This window comes from Pseudorasbora parva, chromosome 8, assembly GCF_024679245.1.
Source record: "Pseudorasbora parva isolate DD20220531a chromosome 8, ASM2467924v1, whole genome shotgun sequence".
Classification (NCBI taxonomy): Eukaryota; Metazoa; Chordata; class Actinopteri; order Cypriniformes; family Gobionidae; genus Pseudorasbora; species Pseudorasbora parva.
Genome location: NC_090179.1, coordinates 9,964,841 through 9,983,174, shown reverse-complemented (window position 1 = coordinate 9,983,174; position 18,334 = coordinate 9,964,841). Strand labels below are relative to the sequence as shown.

At 38.6% G+C, this 18,334-nt stretch overlaps 1 protein-coding gene across 1 annotated transcript; it reads right to left on the bottom strand.

Moving 5' to 3' along the window:
• Positions 1-5,496: 5,496 nt before the first annotated feature.
• mrps22 (mitochondrial ribosomal protein S22) lies at positions 5,497-18,103 on the bottom strand. The gene is made up of 8 exons (XM_067451566.1): positions 17,937-18,103; positions 17,115-17,272; positions 16,762-16,926; positions 16,369-16,512; positions 16,202-16,285; positions 13,529-13,674; positions 11,039-11,147; positions 5,497-5,719 (listed from the first exon to the last, which is right to left on the bottom strand). Exons 1-8 carry the CDS (start codon positions 18,061-18,063, stop codon positions 5,630-5,632), a joined length of 1,023 nt encoding a protein of 340 aa, XP_067307667.1. The 5' UTR covers positions 18,064-18,103; the 3' UTR covers positions 5,497-5,629.
• Positions 18,104-18,334: the final 231 nt, after the last annotated feature.

Genomic DNA, 18,334 nt, shown 5'->3' with positions numbered 1-18,334 from the left:
TTCTGTGTTCAACTCCCATGCCAAAATCCCAGATTGTGTGTTGCCGTAGAGATCTTTGTGTGTTAATTATTGTGATTCCCTATCGTTTTTCTAATCCTGTTTCTACTAGCCTTTCATTACTACTTTGTCTTTAGCTAAATTTCTTTTTATGTCAACTGGGTTACACTGCATTTATGTAACATTATTTATTTAAATAAACTTAATTACATAAGGTTAATCCAATGCCATTTAGTTAAAGAAGGTTAACAGTCTTAATTTTGAAAAACAAATACCTATTTATAATTCAGTTGAATTATCCTAATAGTTTTACCTTAACCCCCCCCCCCCCCCCCCAAAAAAAATGTTTCAATGAGTTTATTCAATGAATGTTTATTCAATTTTGTACAAACATTTCCAAAATGAACATGAGCAAAATATGTACTCTGTAAAGACTGCATCCACTTTTCAAGATTGAACATAATAGATCATTAAAAAATAAAAGCAAGTTGCCTTTAAGGGAAAATAATTGAAAAAATACTTATGTTCTGGAAAAAAAAGCAGCAAACAATTCCTCAGTTGTAACGAATCAGTTGCAGCCAACAACTTGAAACCTGCAAAAACAAATAAAGACATACATAAATATATAAATCCACATATTCCTGCATATATAAATATATCCATAATCTAATGTGCAAGGATATCAATAATGAAATAAAACTAATGTTGGCAGTAAAAAAAAAAGTTAAAGAAAAATTACAATCGGGGGAACACTTCTTAATCACGTCACATATTACAATTATTTGGGTCTCACAATCTCCGCTTCTGGAAAATTTGAGATGGCAATCAAAGATCTGACTGATAAGGCACGCAGGGCTTATTACTGTATAAGAAAATCACTGTTCAAATTTAACCCACCTATAAAACTGTGGATGAAGATTTTTGATAGCATCACCAAGCCCATTCTTCTTTATGGCTGTGAAATCTGGGGCCATAAATTTAAATCAAACTATAAATTATGGGATAAAAACCCTACTGAAATTTTCCACCTTGAGTTCTGTAAGAACATCCTGGGACTTCACAGAAATGCCCCTAGTTTGGGCTGCAGAGCAGAACTGGGCAGATTCCCTCTCTTATCTGAGATCCAGAAGAGAGCGGCGAAGTTCTGGTTCCATCTCTCAGACTCGCCGACAGACGCCTACCATCACTGCACGCTCACATACAGGGCAAGACACCCAGAGAACGACCCCTTGCATTATTTAGTGGAAACACACCAACTCAATCCAACAATTCGGTGGACTCACAAACTCACAAAAATTAAAGAAATAGGGAGAAAAAAAACAAGAAGACTACATCAACAACTGGCAAATCAAAATAGCACAAATAAACAAATTGAAGTACTTCTGTAGAATAAAGACTGATTATCAATTGGCACCTTTCCTGATCCAAACTAAAGACAATCGTCAGAGAAAACTCCTGACGAAGTACCGTTTAAGTGAGCACAGTCTGAGTGTGGAGACGGGCCGACACAAGCAGAGCTGGAGAGCCAGAGAGCTCAGACTGTGCTCACACTGCCCTGATGGAGTCGTAGAGGACGAGCTGCACTTCCTCACACAGTGCAGCAAATATAACAACATCAGAGAAACGTACTTCACCCAAATCACTCAAATGTTCCCCAAATTCCAGCAAGCAAGTGACATCGCCAAACTGTGTTATATCTTAGGAGAAAAAGAGAAATGTATCCTCCTGCCATATCATGAGGGACAAAGGCTGAACCCTCTTTAGTCTCTTCACTGCTCTCTGTAACCATTTACCCTGTATCTTACAACCGATTGACTTATGTCATAATATATTTACAATATAGCATGTGTTTTTTTTTTCTTTCTTTCTTTTTCTTCTTTAATTATATTTTGTATTTAGATATCTATACCTGTATAACTTGTTACATGTTTTATGCTTTGGCAACATTGTACTATCCGACAGTCATGCCAATAAAGCTGAATTGAATTGAATTGAATTGAATTGAATTGAATTGAATTGAATTGGAGAGAGAGACAGAGAGAGATATTTATCTGTATATCTAATATTTTGTTTGTTCCAGATAAAATAGCTATGTGGAGAAAATTATAATTATATATTAGAGACCAGCATATTAAAGTCTGTTTATGAAAACTAGAAAGGGTTAAGGGTATTTTAGAGATGTCATAGTTGCAGCGCAATAGCAAACGTAAACCTCCAACTAAACTGAAAATATGATTTGGGATAATATTCTACCAAAAAGACACAGGATTGTTTAGAAAAGACTTGATGCATTTAGTCTTGAAAGAGTGGAAAAGTCCACTAACTGAAAGCCACCCTTTGTCCTATCAGCTATCATAACCAAGTGGAAACCTTCCCTCAGTTTCTGTTGAAGCCAATATGGAAGTAACTTAAATTGGAATTCATCGACTGGCCGCTAGGGACAGGCTCCAGAAGGAATCTCACTGAGCCCCATGTTAAAATGCCCAACTTTCCAGCAGAAAAAAAAAAACATGTTTAAAGCCTGGAAAAAAATTGTGGTTTTAGTCTATACGGCTAATTTTTCCCTTCATGACAACTGTGAGGGGGTGCATTTTTTTGTAACTCATTCGTTTACATAATATAAAGCCCTAAAGTTCTGCATAATTAAGGGCGTGGCCACTTTGAGGGACAGGTACATAGCCATTTATCTGCTGTCTGTTAGTCATCACATCACCTAAGCTCCGCCCACATCTTTGCCCATTTTCTGTTATGCAAGCGCGATGCCAAGATGGCAACGGCCAGCTCGTCTCTACTTAATGCTTCAGAACGGCACATTGAAATCCTATGGGTGACAGACACTACGTCCATATTTTTTTTGCAGTCTATGATCATAACAGTTTATAAAAATTAAAGCTACACTATGTAACTTTTCCATCCACTAGATGGCGCCTATTCAAAACAAAGGCGTAGTTTGATGAAGCCAAGTTTGAGTGCAGAATCTTGGGACATGTGGAATCTTGGGACATGTGGTCTTCACCTAGCCTGACAAGCCAGACCCACATCAAGATGTTTGGTCTGGAAACTCACCATTGACAGCTCAATCCGAGGGGCGGGATAAACGGTTGTCTTTCAAACTCCCTCTGCACGCGATAGGATCAGGGGCGTGGGACTGGGGGGATAAAGGGTACCGAGTAACCAGGGTCCGAGGAAGGGGGGGCCCTTAGAAGTCAGTTTTCTATACATACACATACATGGTACGGGGGCCCAGCAAGCTGGTTTGTACCCAGGGCCCAAAATTTGGTGCTACGTCACTGGATAGGATAGCACTACACCAACCAGAGCAACGAAGGTGAAACAGAGCTTGTTGATAGATTAAACATTCGCCGTATCCGGTCAGCAAAACTCCGAACACATCTTCCCTTTTTAAGAATGACTTCAGTGCCGTTCTTTGTTCTTTTCTCAGAGAAAAGCTTAACTCCAAGTCTTCCAGAGTTGCAGTCAAAGCTGATTCGAAAGACCGCCGTTCGCCAGCTTCTGTGTTTACTAGAAGCACGCAAACGCAACTCGGCCGTCGTCATTATGGCCCCGCCCACCGACTCTATACACGATGTGATTGGTCCGGCAAGAGTTAGGCGATTACAGCTCAGAAGGGTATTGAGAGTTGCTAGACGACACTCGCGGGCAGATTAGATTTGCTGCCGCTAGGGTGCGTCTAGATTTCTAGGCTAGTCTTCACCTCACAGCCGGTGGAAAATAGGACTCTGGCAGAAATCATGTTGATGGATGCGGTTATTAACGTTACTGTAGCATGAAGCAGAGCAGGACCGAGTGTTGTGGAGCTGAGCACGGCCGCTGGAGCGATTGTTATACAAACACACGGCTCGCAACAAAACAAAACAAACCCCTAAATTGTCAGAAAGTGCTTCAAAGTAGAAATTATAGTGAGATGCACTTAGAATAAGACAAATGCTCACGCTATTATATAACATATAATCTATAACACTGCCATTTTCCACCAAACAGCAGTAACTAACAAACAACAAAGCTAGACAGGGAACAATGGGAACATGATGTACACCGATTAGTCATAACATTATGATCACCTTCCTAATATTGTGTTGGTCCCCCTTTTGCTACCAAAACAGCCCTGACTCGTCAAGGTATGGACTCCACTAAACCCCTGAAGGTGTGCTATCGTATCTGGCATAATATGTCAGCAGCAGACCCTTTAAGTCCTGTAAGTTGCGAGGTGGGGCCTCCATGGATCAGACTTGTTTGTTCAGCACATCCCGCAGATGCTTGATTAGATCGAGTTCTGGGGAATTTGGAGGCCAAGTCAACAACTCAAACTTGTTGTTGTGCTCCTCAAACTATTCCTGAACCCTTTTTGCTTTTTGGCAGGAGCATTATCCTGCTGAAAGAGGCCACAGCCACCAGGGAATACCGTTCCATGAAAGGGTGTGCATGGTCTGCAACAATGCTTAGGTAGGTGGTACGCTTTAAAGTAACATCCACATGGATGGCAGGACTCAAGGAAGGTTTCCCAGCAGAACATTGCCCAAAACATCACACTGCCTTTGCCAGCTTGCCTTCTTCACATAGTGCATCCTGGTGCCACGTGTTCCCCAGGTAAGCAAAACACACGCACCTTGGCCATCCACGTGATGTAAAAGAAAACATGACTCCTCGAACCAGGCCACCTTCCATTGCTCCATGGTCCAGTTTGCTCATGTGCGGACACTCTGCAGTTGTGCAGCCCCTTATGCAACAAACTGCGATACATTCTGACACCTTTCATTCAGAAGCAGCATTACATTTTTTAGCAATTTGAGCTAGAGTCAATCGAGAGGAAAAGTTAGAGCCAACAATTAGGACTTAATCTGTAGCAATAAGACAAAAAACAATAGACTCCGATAGAAAATTAGCAAATCCTTTGTTAAAGTCTGTATGGTGCCCTTGTGGCCAGTATGAGCACAAATGTCAAGTGGGATTTATCACTTAAACTAGATTTCACACACATTTCAAAGGAATTATATTTGAAACTAGACCTCTGATATCTAGGTCCTCTGAGTCTCTTGTGTTAGGATTTATCTGACTTGAGATGACGACATAACTCACTGTTTATTTACCGATCTAACTTACCATAGTTGTTTGATGGACTCGCTGGTCATTTGCATAAAGTTGAACAGATCTCAACTTCACGTCGCTGGACATTGTCACTCGGGTCACCGGAAATCGACCCCACGAAATCGAAATAGCCTCCACTAAAAATGAATGGCTGCTGGAACCGCTTGAATGGTTTAATAGTGCTTGAATGAATGATACAGCGATGATACAGTAGTAGAGCCAAAGGATGTCAGAAAAAAACTTATGCTGCATTAACCGCATTAAATATGTATATTTGTGTACTTGAGGTGGGCCATTGTGCTTTTCTGAGAGAACTATTCTGATCTTTACATTTGGTAAACTTGGGAAAATGTGAAAGAAACTTGGGTGATTTTAAATAAAGAAACTGAGACATTATACACAAAGATTTCTTTATTATGTACAGAATAAGTAAGTTTCAAAACTTGACATGAACATTTGAACAATATGACAGATACTTCCATTGATGATAGTTGTTGGTTTTCCAAAATTTAACATTTTAATGTATTTAAACCGAGCTCAGTGCTTTAGTCTGTTCATAGTTTTGCACCGCCAGCTCGATGAATCCAGCTCTGTTTGACTCGTACTGAGCATAGATCTAAGAATAAAAGAAAAAAGAAAGAGAAAATGCATTAGAAGAACCTGTTTGTGTGGGATGTAAGGATGCACATGTAAGGCATTTAACAGACAAACTGTTTTATCTTAACATTGTTCTTTTTTTGATGTTAACATGCGCTGACCCGCTCAGTAATATTAAGTGGCCAACCACTTCGTGGCTGAGTTGCTGTTGTTCCCAATTGCTTCCATTTTGTTATAACACCACTAACAGTTGACCGTAGAATATTTAGTAGTTAGGAAATTTCACGAATGGACTTATTGCACAGACGGAAACCTATCACTAGTGATGTTACGCTCTGTGCCGAGGCTTCGGAGCATGTGTCGAGAAATCCCGGGAACTTTAAGTGAAGCGCATATTGAGGCTCGTATTGTTTAGACCAGGGGTCCCCAGACTCGGTCCTGAAGGACCGTTGTCCTGCAGAATTTAGCTCCAACCCCAATCAAGCACACCTGAAACAGCTAATGTCTTACTAGATCCTATCAAGGCATTGAATAGCTGTTTCAGGTGTGTTTGATTGGGGTTAGAGCTAAACTCTGCAGGACAGCGGCCCTCCAGGACCGAGTCTAGGGACCCCTGGTTTAGACCAATGACGTCCTCAATGACGTCCGAAGCCTCGCTTAAAGCCTGACTGGTTCAGAAAGCGGTTCAGATCTTGCCCTCTTCCCAGTTAAACCCAGCTAATTTCCAGTTGTATAGTAATAATAATATTGCCCCTCCTGCCCATGTCCAGATAATTGATTTACACACATTTGATAGCCCATTCATTTCAAGCCAATAGGTTAATTACACAGTTATGTTATACAATCATAATATACCACCAGAAAATACACATTATATTAATTTAAATAGATTAGTCTATGTGGAAATTTATTTTTCTTTTCTTCACTGTTATATCTAAGCCTTAACTGATGCAAAACACAGTGCATCACAGATCACATCATGGTCATCTGTAATGTATCCGTTTTACACTCTTTGACCACCAGGCGGTATTGTGAGCAAATGAAGCCTCGAGAAAAAAGCCCGTTTGTGAACAATTTGGATTAAAAAAAGCTTCAATGCTTCATGAGGCTTCATCTCACCAGCACTACCTATCACGGTACCACGCTTGAGTTCACTGAGCTCCTGAGAGCGACCCATCCTGTCATAAATGTTTGTAGAAGTGTCTGCATCTCTAGTTCTTGATTTTAGACACATGTGGCCATGGAAGTGATTGGAATACCTGAATTCAATTATTTGGAGGGGCGTCCCAATACTTTTGGCAATATAGTGTTTGTTCAGCAACCCTTTTCAATACAACACTGGCGGGGAAAGAGTTAATAATGATTCTAAAAGATCTATTTATTTTTTGTGTGTAAAATTTTGCTAACTTTAATTAGCAAAACAAATACTGAAATACTGACTTCCTGTTACAGGGGTTAAAGGGTCAATGTGACATAAAACAGGGTTGAGTGGAGAGAGCACTAAGCCAGAACCATGACTAAACAGTGGCCCCTCATCAAGTCTACCATGCTTGCCTATTTCCTTCCAAAGAATCTAATATACACACTCTTACACACACATTAAAACCTGTCACTCTTCCAAATTACTGGTGGCATCTCAAAACTAGACAAGAATGTTTTGGCCTTCCTTTACTCCATTCTCTCTGAATGACGTCCTGGCATGGGTTAAAGGTCAAAGCACAGGCTAATGGGAAGTGATGTACCCTGAGCCTGACCCCTTCTTCCCAAATAGCATTAATGTTCCCATGTAAGAGTGACAGACTGAACAGTTTCACTGATCTCTACTGCAGGTATGAGAGGTGATTTGGCACATATTTGTGACCCTGGACCACAAAACCAGTCATAAGTCTCACGAGCATATTTGTGGCAATAGCCAACAATAAATTGTATAGGTCAAAATTATCCATTTTTCTTTTATGCCAAAAATCCTCAGGATATTAAGTAAAGATCATGTTCCATGAAGATATTTAGTAAATTTCCTACAGTAAATAAACAAATAATAATAATATTCATCAATGGAAAGCTTATACAGGTCCTTCTCAAAACATTAGCATATTGTGATAAAGTTCATTATTTTCCATAGTTTAATGATAAAAATTAAACTTTCATATATTTTGGATTCATTGCACTCCAACTGAAATATTTCAGGTCTTTTATTGTTTTAATACTGATGATTTTTGCATACAGCTCATGAAAACCCAAAATGTCTCAAAAAATTAGCATATCATGAAAAGGTTCTCTAAACGAGCTATTAACCTAATCATCTGAATCAACTAATTAACTCTAAACACCTGCAAAAGATTCCTGAGGCTTTTAAAAACTCCCAGCCTGGTTCATTACTCAAACCACAATCATGGGTAAGACTGCCGACCCGACCCTGTCCAGAAGGCCATCATTGACTACGTTTACATGGACAGCAGTAATCTAATTATTGACCTTATTCTAAATAAGACAATATTCTGATTAAGGTGTTTACATGAGTTTCTTTTAGAGTACTCCATTCATGTTCCCATTTTACATGTTACAGAACATAGATAGATTATGGCACGTCATCACGTCCCCATGCCACGCTATGTTCTCCAACATCCAATCATAGCGTGACTTTGGCAGGTCTGTTAATTTAATGGGCTCAGGAAACTCGCTAACTTCACCTGCGGGTGTCGCTGTTGGACAGTGTTACTTTACATTAAGAAGTATATAACAAACATGCGTTTTTATAATGTTTTATATACATTTACGTTGATTTATTTTTGTAATATTATGTATTGTCTCTTTCTGGTTTTTTGAAGAGACACTGCCCCTCTTTCCTCCTTATTGACAGCCTACATTTATAATAATAGCTTTGATTAATGATGAAATAGGTTTAAAAAATTGTGAGTGACCCATCTGGTTCACAATTACAGATACAAACTTATTGTATTTTACTTTTACAATCAGCATAATAATTACAACAAAAATAAATAAAAAACTAGAGAGGACGCAGTGTTCAGAATGAACAGTCAAGCGAAACACACACCGCCCATAGCGACGCGTTATGGCAACGACATTTCAGACTGACAGATACGTAAAAGATAAACGGGACTATTCCGCCATTTGTTACTGGTTTGTAGATGTTGTTATATTAATTATAATTCCAATTCTGTTTTATTGGCCACAATATTATCGATGATTGTTGAGAGGGGCACTTTTGATTAATTTTCAAAAAGGGCAGAGGCTCGGACCCACAAAGCCTCCCCTCTGCACTTCCCTGGTGTGAGTAACGTTGTGTGTCCTGTCACAAAATGTGGCGAAATCTCCGACACGACATTAATAGTTAGATTAAGGTGTGTACATGTCTGTAATGCTCTCCGATAATGCGACTAAAATAGGCATACTCCACATGTCTTAATCCGATTTATGTTTAGTTAGATTATGAGTTTAATAAGATTAAGGTAATTAGAAATCGCTGTCTACATGGTAGCCTCTTAATCAGAGTATTGTCTTAATCAGATTAATATCGGAGTATTGTTGTCCATGTAAACGTAGTCAGTGACACCCTCAAGCGAGAGGGTAAGACACAGAAAGAAATTTCTGAACGAATAGGCTGTTCCCAGAGTGCTGTATCAAGGCACCTCAGTGGGAAGTCTGTGGGAAGGAAAAAGTGTGGCAAAAAACGCTGCACAACGAGAAGAGGTGACCGGACCCTGAGGAAGATTGTGGAGAAGGACCGATTCCAGACCTTGGGGGACCTGCGGAAGCAGTGGACTGAGTCTGGAGTAGAAACATCCAGAGCCACAGTGCACAGGCGTGTGCAGGAAATGGGCTACAGGGGCCGCATTCCCCAGGTCAAGACACTTTTGGGCTACAGAGAAGCAGCACTGGACTGTTGCTCGGTGGTCCAAAGTACTTTTTTCGAATGAAAGCAAATTTTGCATGTCATTCGGAAATCAAGGTGCCAGAGTCTGGAGGAAGACTGGGGAGAAGGAAATGCCAAAATGCCTGAAGTCCAGTGTCAAGTACCCACAGTCAGCGATGGTCTGGGGTGCCATGTCAGCTGCTGGTGTTGGTCCACTGTGTTTTATCAAGGGCAGGGTCAATGCAGCTAGCTATCAGGAGATTTTGGAGCACTTCATGCTTCCATCTGCTGAAAAGTTTTATGGAGATGAAGATTTGGTTTTTCAGCACGACCTGGCACCTGCTCACAGTGCCAAAACCACTGGTAAATGGTTTACTGACCATGGTATTACTGTGCTCAATTGGCCTGGCAACTCTCCTGACCTGAACCCCATAGAGAATCTGTGGGATATTGTGAAGAGAAAGTTGAGAGACGCAAGACCCAACACTCTGGATGAGCTTAAGACCGCTATCGAAGCATCCTGGGCCTCCATAACACCTCAGCAGAGCCACAGGCTGATCGCCTCCATGCCACGCCGCATTGAAGCAGTCATTTCTGCAAAAGGATTCCCCACCAAGTATTGAGTGCATAACTGAACATAATTATTTGAAGGTTGACTTTTTTTGTTTTAAAAACACTTTTCTTTTATTGGTCGGATAAAATATGCTAATTTTATGAGATAGGAATTTGGGGTTTTCATGAGCTGTATGTATGTATAGTCTAGTAAAGTAATATTGTTACTGTAATTCGTTACTTTGTAACTCGTTACCCCCAACACTGGAAATAAATGGGGAATTGTGTCAAAAATGTCACCCAAAATTCAAGAGATATACATACACTTTTATGATATCTTGTTTTTAATAGTATAACATATGATATAACTAAGCAAAATCACAAGAGCTGTTTTCATGAATATGAGCACGAGTGCCAAAGTGATACTGATTTATACGTTTACAGTTAATATTAAGTGACTTACATTTTAGACACAATTCTGAAAAGGTTTTTTTTTTTTTCTCAATTCCGGCAGCAAAAATATTTCCAAACAAATCCCATTTCCCAGCAAAACACACCAGAGTGTTTCTTAACCGAATGGATCAGCTTTAAATGAATTGAATAAATTGTTCTGTGACTCGTTAATTAAATTATTAATTATGTAATGCCACCTACTCATTTAATAAAAAATAAAAAAAATCTGATTTTATAAAATTGTTATCAAAAATTGTAAAACATTTATTTCAATGTTATATTATGCAGTTGTAATTGTACTAATTAAGAAAAAGTCTTTCAAAAGGTGGGCTGGCATAATGCACACTATAGAAAACCTTAATTTCAAACCATGTCATGTAGTTATGTTTAAACTGTATTTGTGGTGACAGTAAAGAATATGGCATAGATGACGGTGTTGTACAGTGATAGCTTGTTCACCTTCAGAAGGTCCAGGTCAGAGGCCTGTTGTCTTTGAGCGTGCTGCGCAGACTCACTCTGAGGATGAACCAAATTAAACAGACGCACCAACATCACCGCATCCGGCATTCTGTAAACATGACAACACATACTCATCACACAGAGACAACAGCAACCAGACCTTACAACACAATACATACTTTTACTGAAATTAAAGGTGATGTAGGCGATGTAAACCAAGCCAGAACTTCCGTCAGACACAGACTGAGCCACGCAGGGTGAATCTTTTACTACTAATTTCATAGTTGTATCAAAACTATGGCTATTTAAAGGGTTACTTCAGCGATTAGCATATGGCTTTCTATCAGTGGAAAACCTGAAGTATATTCGCACGATCTGAAAATCCTCAGATAACGCAAATATCGTCAATTTGCATCCGCATGGGGAGTGGGAGATCGCACTCACAGCTCAGCTTGCAGCTGCAGACATTCATGTAAACGGAGCGGCCTTCGCTGAGAAAAAAGCACTAGAATAAATCGTGCTACCAAAAGTGATTAAATCGTACAATCGCTTGGCTCATCACAACAAACCGTGCAAATCAATATTATTGTTATACTTTGTTCTCAAATCGTTAATGTTAACAACATCTGCATTGTGTGACTACGTGTATTTAGTGTGTTTAGCGTTACCTGTAGATTTCAGTTTCTACAGTCTAATCTTTTGCTTTTGACTACGGGTGAATATCCGTTGACTCTGATGATAGTCATCTTTCTGGATTACAATCCGCCATCAAAATTATGAATTTAATTATTCCATCTGCTGTGAGAGAAGGCTATAAATTATCCGCAACCTGTAGCATCCTCACATGCGATATTACGCTAGCCGGACTCTTTCTTTATGTATACAGAAATTCTCGAAATTCCCGCAGAAATCCACCAGTACCACTCTAATTATAAAACATTATTACAAGCTTTACCGTTGTGAATCAGGCTAATGTAAGAAGATTGTTTTGAACACTGGCTGGTTATGTACTTGTTCAAAAATAGATTTTGATATCGGAAAATACGGACTGCAGCTTTAAGTAAGTTCAGTGATGGTTAATTTCTGTTGTTAAAAAAACCTTATAAATTTAGCTCATCTATCTATACAGCCTTGTCTGTGTAAAAGACAACTTGTCATGTTAGAGCTGCACAATTCTGGATAAATCTAGAAACTCTCATTAAGGATTCCAGAAATGGATGTTATGTAACTATTATAAGAAGAAGGAACTTTTCCATGGAGAAAACTTTTCCCCATTGGAATTACATCGGCAGTGCAGTACTCAGTTTAGAAACCAGGAAAAGTGGACACACCTCAAGAAGATGATTTACACATCTTAACCATAACCATTGCTATGGAATAATTAATGTCAATAATAGAAGATTAATTTCTCCTTTTACAGTTTTTTTATGATCATCAATACTTAGGTTACTTTTTCAAATCTCTTCACACTGAGCACAACAGAAGTCTATGTGGGCTAAACTGTGAATCAGTTATCATTGCTTTGGCACAAAACGCATTCAATGACTATGTGGCAAGCAGTCGAGGCCGAGGGACAGTGAGAACGGGGCGAAGCGGTTTAATAAGATTTATTTGTGATGGAATAATTACTTTATAGTTGTATTGGAGTTTTACACACATGTTGTGCAGTTTATCTGCGTTGTGCATTAATTTGAGTGATGACATGTTATGCGATGGCTTGATGCAGTGCAAGAGATGCAGATAATTTAATCTTGACCATTAAGAAACTTTGATTAATACTGCCACGTAACAAATCTGCTTCAAATTTAAAATTTAATTACAACATTGAAATAAAAATGTAAAGGGTGTACAAGTAGTATAAAATCGTAAATATAAATAATTGAGAATCATGTAAAAAATATATATATAAATTTATCATTGATCTATTATAACTTTTAGGTTGGTTTGGTCAGTTGGCTGTTTACTTATAAAGGTCCAGAAATCATGTTTTGTCTTTTTTTAATTTGTCAAGTTTTTTGCTAGGTGGCTTTTTTAGTTATATGATGTCATTATGTTGTCTTGCCTCCAGCCAATCGCTGCATTGCTGATCGTGTTTTCAAGTATTGATGCATCTGCACTCTTCAGGGAACACAGGCACGAGCAGTGATCTCAGATAACTTCCAATCCACAAATTCATTTAAAGTACCAAATTAGCCAGAGATCAGTTATCACGATTAGAAGATCTGGGATCTGTCAAATTATCTCAGATGTATTTAGGTATGAAGAACGGACCCCCAGGCCTTTATGTTGTGTTTTGGTTATGTTTTCCTATGTGTGTGCGCAGCAGTCGTAAGGAGGCTGCCGTTTTTACTTTCAGTTTGTGTTTATTGATTAAAGTGTTAAATGTCTGCCGGTTCCTGTCTCCTTCCCATAACAAAGAATTCAAATTAATTTTCTGTAGAAACTGTCAGCTTTTCCTTTTCAGATCTCCACCCACACACACATACTCACAGGTCTCTCTGCAACATGTCCACCAGAAGGCCATCAATTCGGTGACCGTTGGCCAGATGCCAGGCCAAACCACCAAAAAAACGTGTGGATCTGAGCAGATGATATTTCCCATGCTTTTCAATGTCCTCATAGGTCAGCATGAGCACCTAATCGCACACAAGATCACATTACTATTGTTAGTCAGTCCTATGACAGCAGAATGCAGAAAATAACTGATGTAATCAGAGAGCTCGGTTACACTTAGTTTTAAGGTGACGTAGTTACATTGGCCCTCATTTATCAATCTTACCGTAGAAACGGGTGTGTATGTTGGCGTAAGATTATGCTTACACTCCTCTCACCGCCTGATTTATGAAACTGTGCGCACCTCTGCAATCCAGGTGTACGCAATACTTGCCCTTGATAAATCCCGCGGCTGAAAACGATCGTCATTAGAATAACACGCCCCTATATATTCAAGTCTCTGCCTCCCGCACGCCCTCATTTTACGCCATGGACAAACAGAAGACGGCAAAGAAACGAAACTTCTCCGACGTGGAGATCGGGCGCGCTCAATCATCTCTTTAGTCCACTAGTCAGGGCACTGATTAGGACATAAGTCAATGGGCTGACTCCCTGATCAGTGCTCTGACTACTGAACTATTGAGATGATTGAGACGCGCCCATCGAGACCCTCACCAGGGAAGTGGAAAAAAACCCGAAATTGTTTTATTTGGGAGTTTAAAGAGTGGGATTAAAGGCGCTCACAAAAACAAAATATGGACCCAAATTACGAGTAGCTACTGTTAGTGTGGGGGTTGAGAAGCGCACTCCAGCAGTTTAAATAGCTGTTTGGATGATAAATTACCATCACAATGCATTATTTTACAGCACGTTTTGAAACAATTAGCATTTAATTTCGTATCACGGCACATGTATTGGTGTGTACGACAGTGATGATGATGTGATGTAGAGTTCCATTCATTCACATTAATAATTACTTGACAATTTGTAAGATTCTTCTTCTTATTATTATGATTATTATTCTTAATGACGCTTGTTATTTAGAAGAAAATGCCGTTTTTATTGATTTTATTATTATTTAAAAGAAGAAGGCCATTTTTATTATTTTGTCAGTCTGAATTATTTTAGTCCCAGTCCGTGCGCAGCTGCTGGGCCAGGCGCGGGCCTGAAACGTCAGATAAAGCGCACAGGCTCGCGACTGGAGGAATACATATGCCTACAGATCAAACACTTTGGTAAAGTCACACAAATTAAACATTGACGTTCATGTTACACAAAAATAAACACTAAATGTTGTTGTTGTGGTTTTTAACAGTGGGTCATATAGCATATCTTGTCATTGCGTTTTGTGGTGTTAGGAATTGTTTTTCTGCGCATTTTCCCACTAACTCAAACGTGCGTACACCACCTCCTGAGCTGGCGTAGGATTTGAGTGTGCCGTACGCCAACGTCCATATTGATAAATCTCAGTCACCGTGGGTTTGGGTGTACGCAAGGTGTACGCTGGAAATTTGGTGTACGCACTTTTGATAAATGAGGGCCACTGTACTTAGTCAAATAAGTAATCTGAGTAACATTAATTTAATACAGGTGCTTTTACACCTGAGTGTTTCTTTCGGAAACTGGTGCATTTTCTCCCTTGGGTCGGTTTGTTTAGGCATATGTGAACATGGCAATTGCGCTCGGATCCTCACCAAAACAATCGCTCCGAGACTGCCTGAACGAGGTGCTCTCGGCCCAAAAGCAAACAAACTCTGGGACGGTTCACTTGAGGTGTGAAAGCAATCTGACCCAACAAAAAAACATGCTATAGGCTATAAATAGCATTAGTGTCCGATTCTGTGTGTCAGCACATCCCATACTTTTTCAAAAAAGTAACAAGTTACTTTTCAAAAACGTTTTACCAACAGCTCTCCTGTCCCATGATGAGAAAAATGGTGAGTAAGTGCAGAGGGGTTGTGCGTAAACATGATGGTTATTGTAGCTCTAGACTAAATGTGAGCATGAATTCTCTCATCTCACTTGCACAATAAAGATTCAGTACTCCTCAAAATGCATCAAATTAATCAAATACAAAATCAGAATACTATGCAAACCTCCAATTGTTAAGTAAAAAAAACAAAAAAATGTAATGCATTTAATCTGACTTTATCGACCAATGTCTTGCTGCTAACCTTTGAAGATTCAGTTAAACCATGAGCAAAAATTACTAGATTTTTATTAGTAAAACTTCTATTTTTCCATTATCCAGAAAGGCTTGTTTGAGCTGCTCCCTCTACTATACACGTGCAAATTTATATTTTTAATTTGCATCTTTACATTTGCACAAAATATAACCTTTTTGTTATAAAAAAAACAAAACAAAAACAAGCCCAGCCCAGGAAAGAAAAAGTAATGCAAATATAACGTAACACGTTACTTTTCTTTAAATATAACGCAATATTGCAATGCATTACTTTTCAAATTAACTTTCCACAACACTACTTGCAATTATGCATAATTTACTGTTATTACTATAGTAAGTCCATGTAATAACATCTAATTACACGACATTAAAATAAAGTGTTGCCGAGCACTCTTCAAGAAAGAGAATAAGACGTTTTCTTGCGCTGGTACATCATATCACCCACCCCTGCTTTCTATACATTTGTCTGTCAGCAACACACTCACATTTTTAAATTCTGCAGAGTCTGGCTCAAATTGGACAACACACTGATTTAGCACATCCTCGTGTCTATCCTGTTCAAAGACCACCTGCACGGAGAAAGAAACACTCGTCAGGAATTAATGCATTTGCAAAATCCGTAAGACCTCTTTAGTTTTTGAACTTTTCATACCCTGAGGTTTTCTTCTTTAAAGATGGCTGGTGGTGTGACTTTGCGACCCTCTTTGGGGAAATATACTTGTATTATCCTATCTCTTTCGTTCCATGAGGCTTTCCGCAGGGTTCCACTCGGCTCTCTTACAACTATGAATCTTTCCTTTGGGATATTTGTGAGAGAAACAGAAACGCCAACAACACGAAAGATAATTAACAGTAACACAGTACCAGATCGCTCTGAAATCACATTAAAAGATCAGGAAATTACAATAAATAACTTATTGGGTTATTATCCTTGAACAATAGGAACATTGTGAATAATTACATTTTAAAACCATAGTCAAATTTAAGTAAAAATGACAACGATATGCTAAACTTGGTTATATAATATAATGCCGTTTTTTCTTACTCGATGTGGGACGTTAAAGTTGATGTCAGTGAATACATATTTAGCAGTGTCCATGCCTTCTAGCATCTGATCTTCAGAGAGCACATCGTTTATGGGCTTCCTCTCAGACAGGACTGGTGGCATCTTCAGCAAATGTTTTGCTTGTTCCTCTGCTTTATGCACTGCCTACACAGCCGCCAAACACAAGAACCTAATTAAGACTGCACCATAACTGCACAATCATATCACAAATCATATCTCATCATGTTTTTCCAAAATGCCATACTGAATCCCTTTCCATAATATCATGCATCTTAACCTCTCTTGATTTCAATCCCATTATGAATCCCAGATTTGGGAGAGGAAAATCTCACCTCCTCTAATTCTGTGTCTGTCATGAGCTTGTATTTAGGTGGCGTTAGCTGCTGTCTTATGGGTCGGAAAACTTTCTTTAGATCCAGACCCGTGATTTTGCTCAGAATGTCTTGAACCTCTGTATCTGTGAACTGAGCTTTAGGTGCATCCACAGAGCCTGGACGACGAAAAAAAGAAAAGAAACATTGATCAACTTTAGTAATGAGGCTTACATGCAAAAGTACTGTGGTTGGAACAGTGATGTTATCACATGGTACTTTATATTGATATCATAAAAAATAAAAAAAATATTGTATCAACTCATAATGTAATTACTGCACATAATGTAAGTAAGTATTACATTATTTTTGTAATAAAATGTTCATAATGTAATAGTTTTCTCGCAAATCTAATAAAACCTTGAGCTCATAATGTAAAAATTCTTACATTAGGAGAAAATAATGACATTACAAACTCAGCAAATCATATTGTCATTATTGTAATAGCTTTTAAAAGAAAAAACAATATTGGTATTCATTTACAGTAGATTTTTAAATACTTAAACTATCTGCAAAATGCAAAAGATTATGTCATGTAATTATTATTATCAATATATTTTTATTAAACATAAAGCATTTATATTCCTTTACAGTACATTATTTAAAATCTAAATCCAGTCTTAACCTGCCTATAAAAGCTTTGACTATAATGACTATTTTACATTTGGTAACCACATGAGACATTAAAACTACAAAACGTTACATGCTATACAAGGTCAATTCTCCAATATTGTAAAGCGTGTGGCCGTAAACGCGTGAGATTTACAGTATGACTGTACTTACTGCTGCCTGATGCTGATACACACAACAATCGTGCTGTAGTCTGTAAACGAGCCTGCACATTTTTTTCTACACATTTAACGCAAAAGTAAGAATTTACTAAACGCCTTGCGACACTGAGCGCAGCCATGCTGTAAGTGACGTCATCATCACCGTGGCTGTATTTTGTACTTCCACCTTTCAAAGAACCGCTAGGAATGATGGGAGATGTAGTACAGGGACTTCTTCAAGTATTTGAGCGTAAAATCTGCGTAATGATGACGTTTTCGTAAAAATAAATACATAAATAAATGCATAGGCTACATACATGCAAAAAAAATCCAGATTCATTCATTTACTAGTATCCTTTTACAAACAAATAATATACTAATATACAAACCAAAATGTATCACATTATCACA

What these genes read in the sequence shown, in the direction of transcription:
- mrps22 (XM_067451566.1), bottom strand. Translation starts at nt 18,063, where the DNA reads ATGGCTGCGCTCAGTGTCGCAAGGCGTTTAGTAAATTCTTACTTTTGC. An exon ending in TTAAAGAAGAAAACCTCAGG is followed by an intron (nt 16,286 to 16,368) that starts GTATGAAAAGTT and finishes TTCTCCGTGCAG; the next exon opens with GTGGTCTTTGAACAGGATAG. An exon ending in CTGACCTGGACCTTCTGAAG is followed by an intron (nt 5,720 to 11,038) that starts GTGAACAAGCTA and finishes TTTTATTCTTAG; the next exon opens with ATCTATGCTCAGTACGAGTC.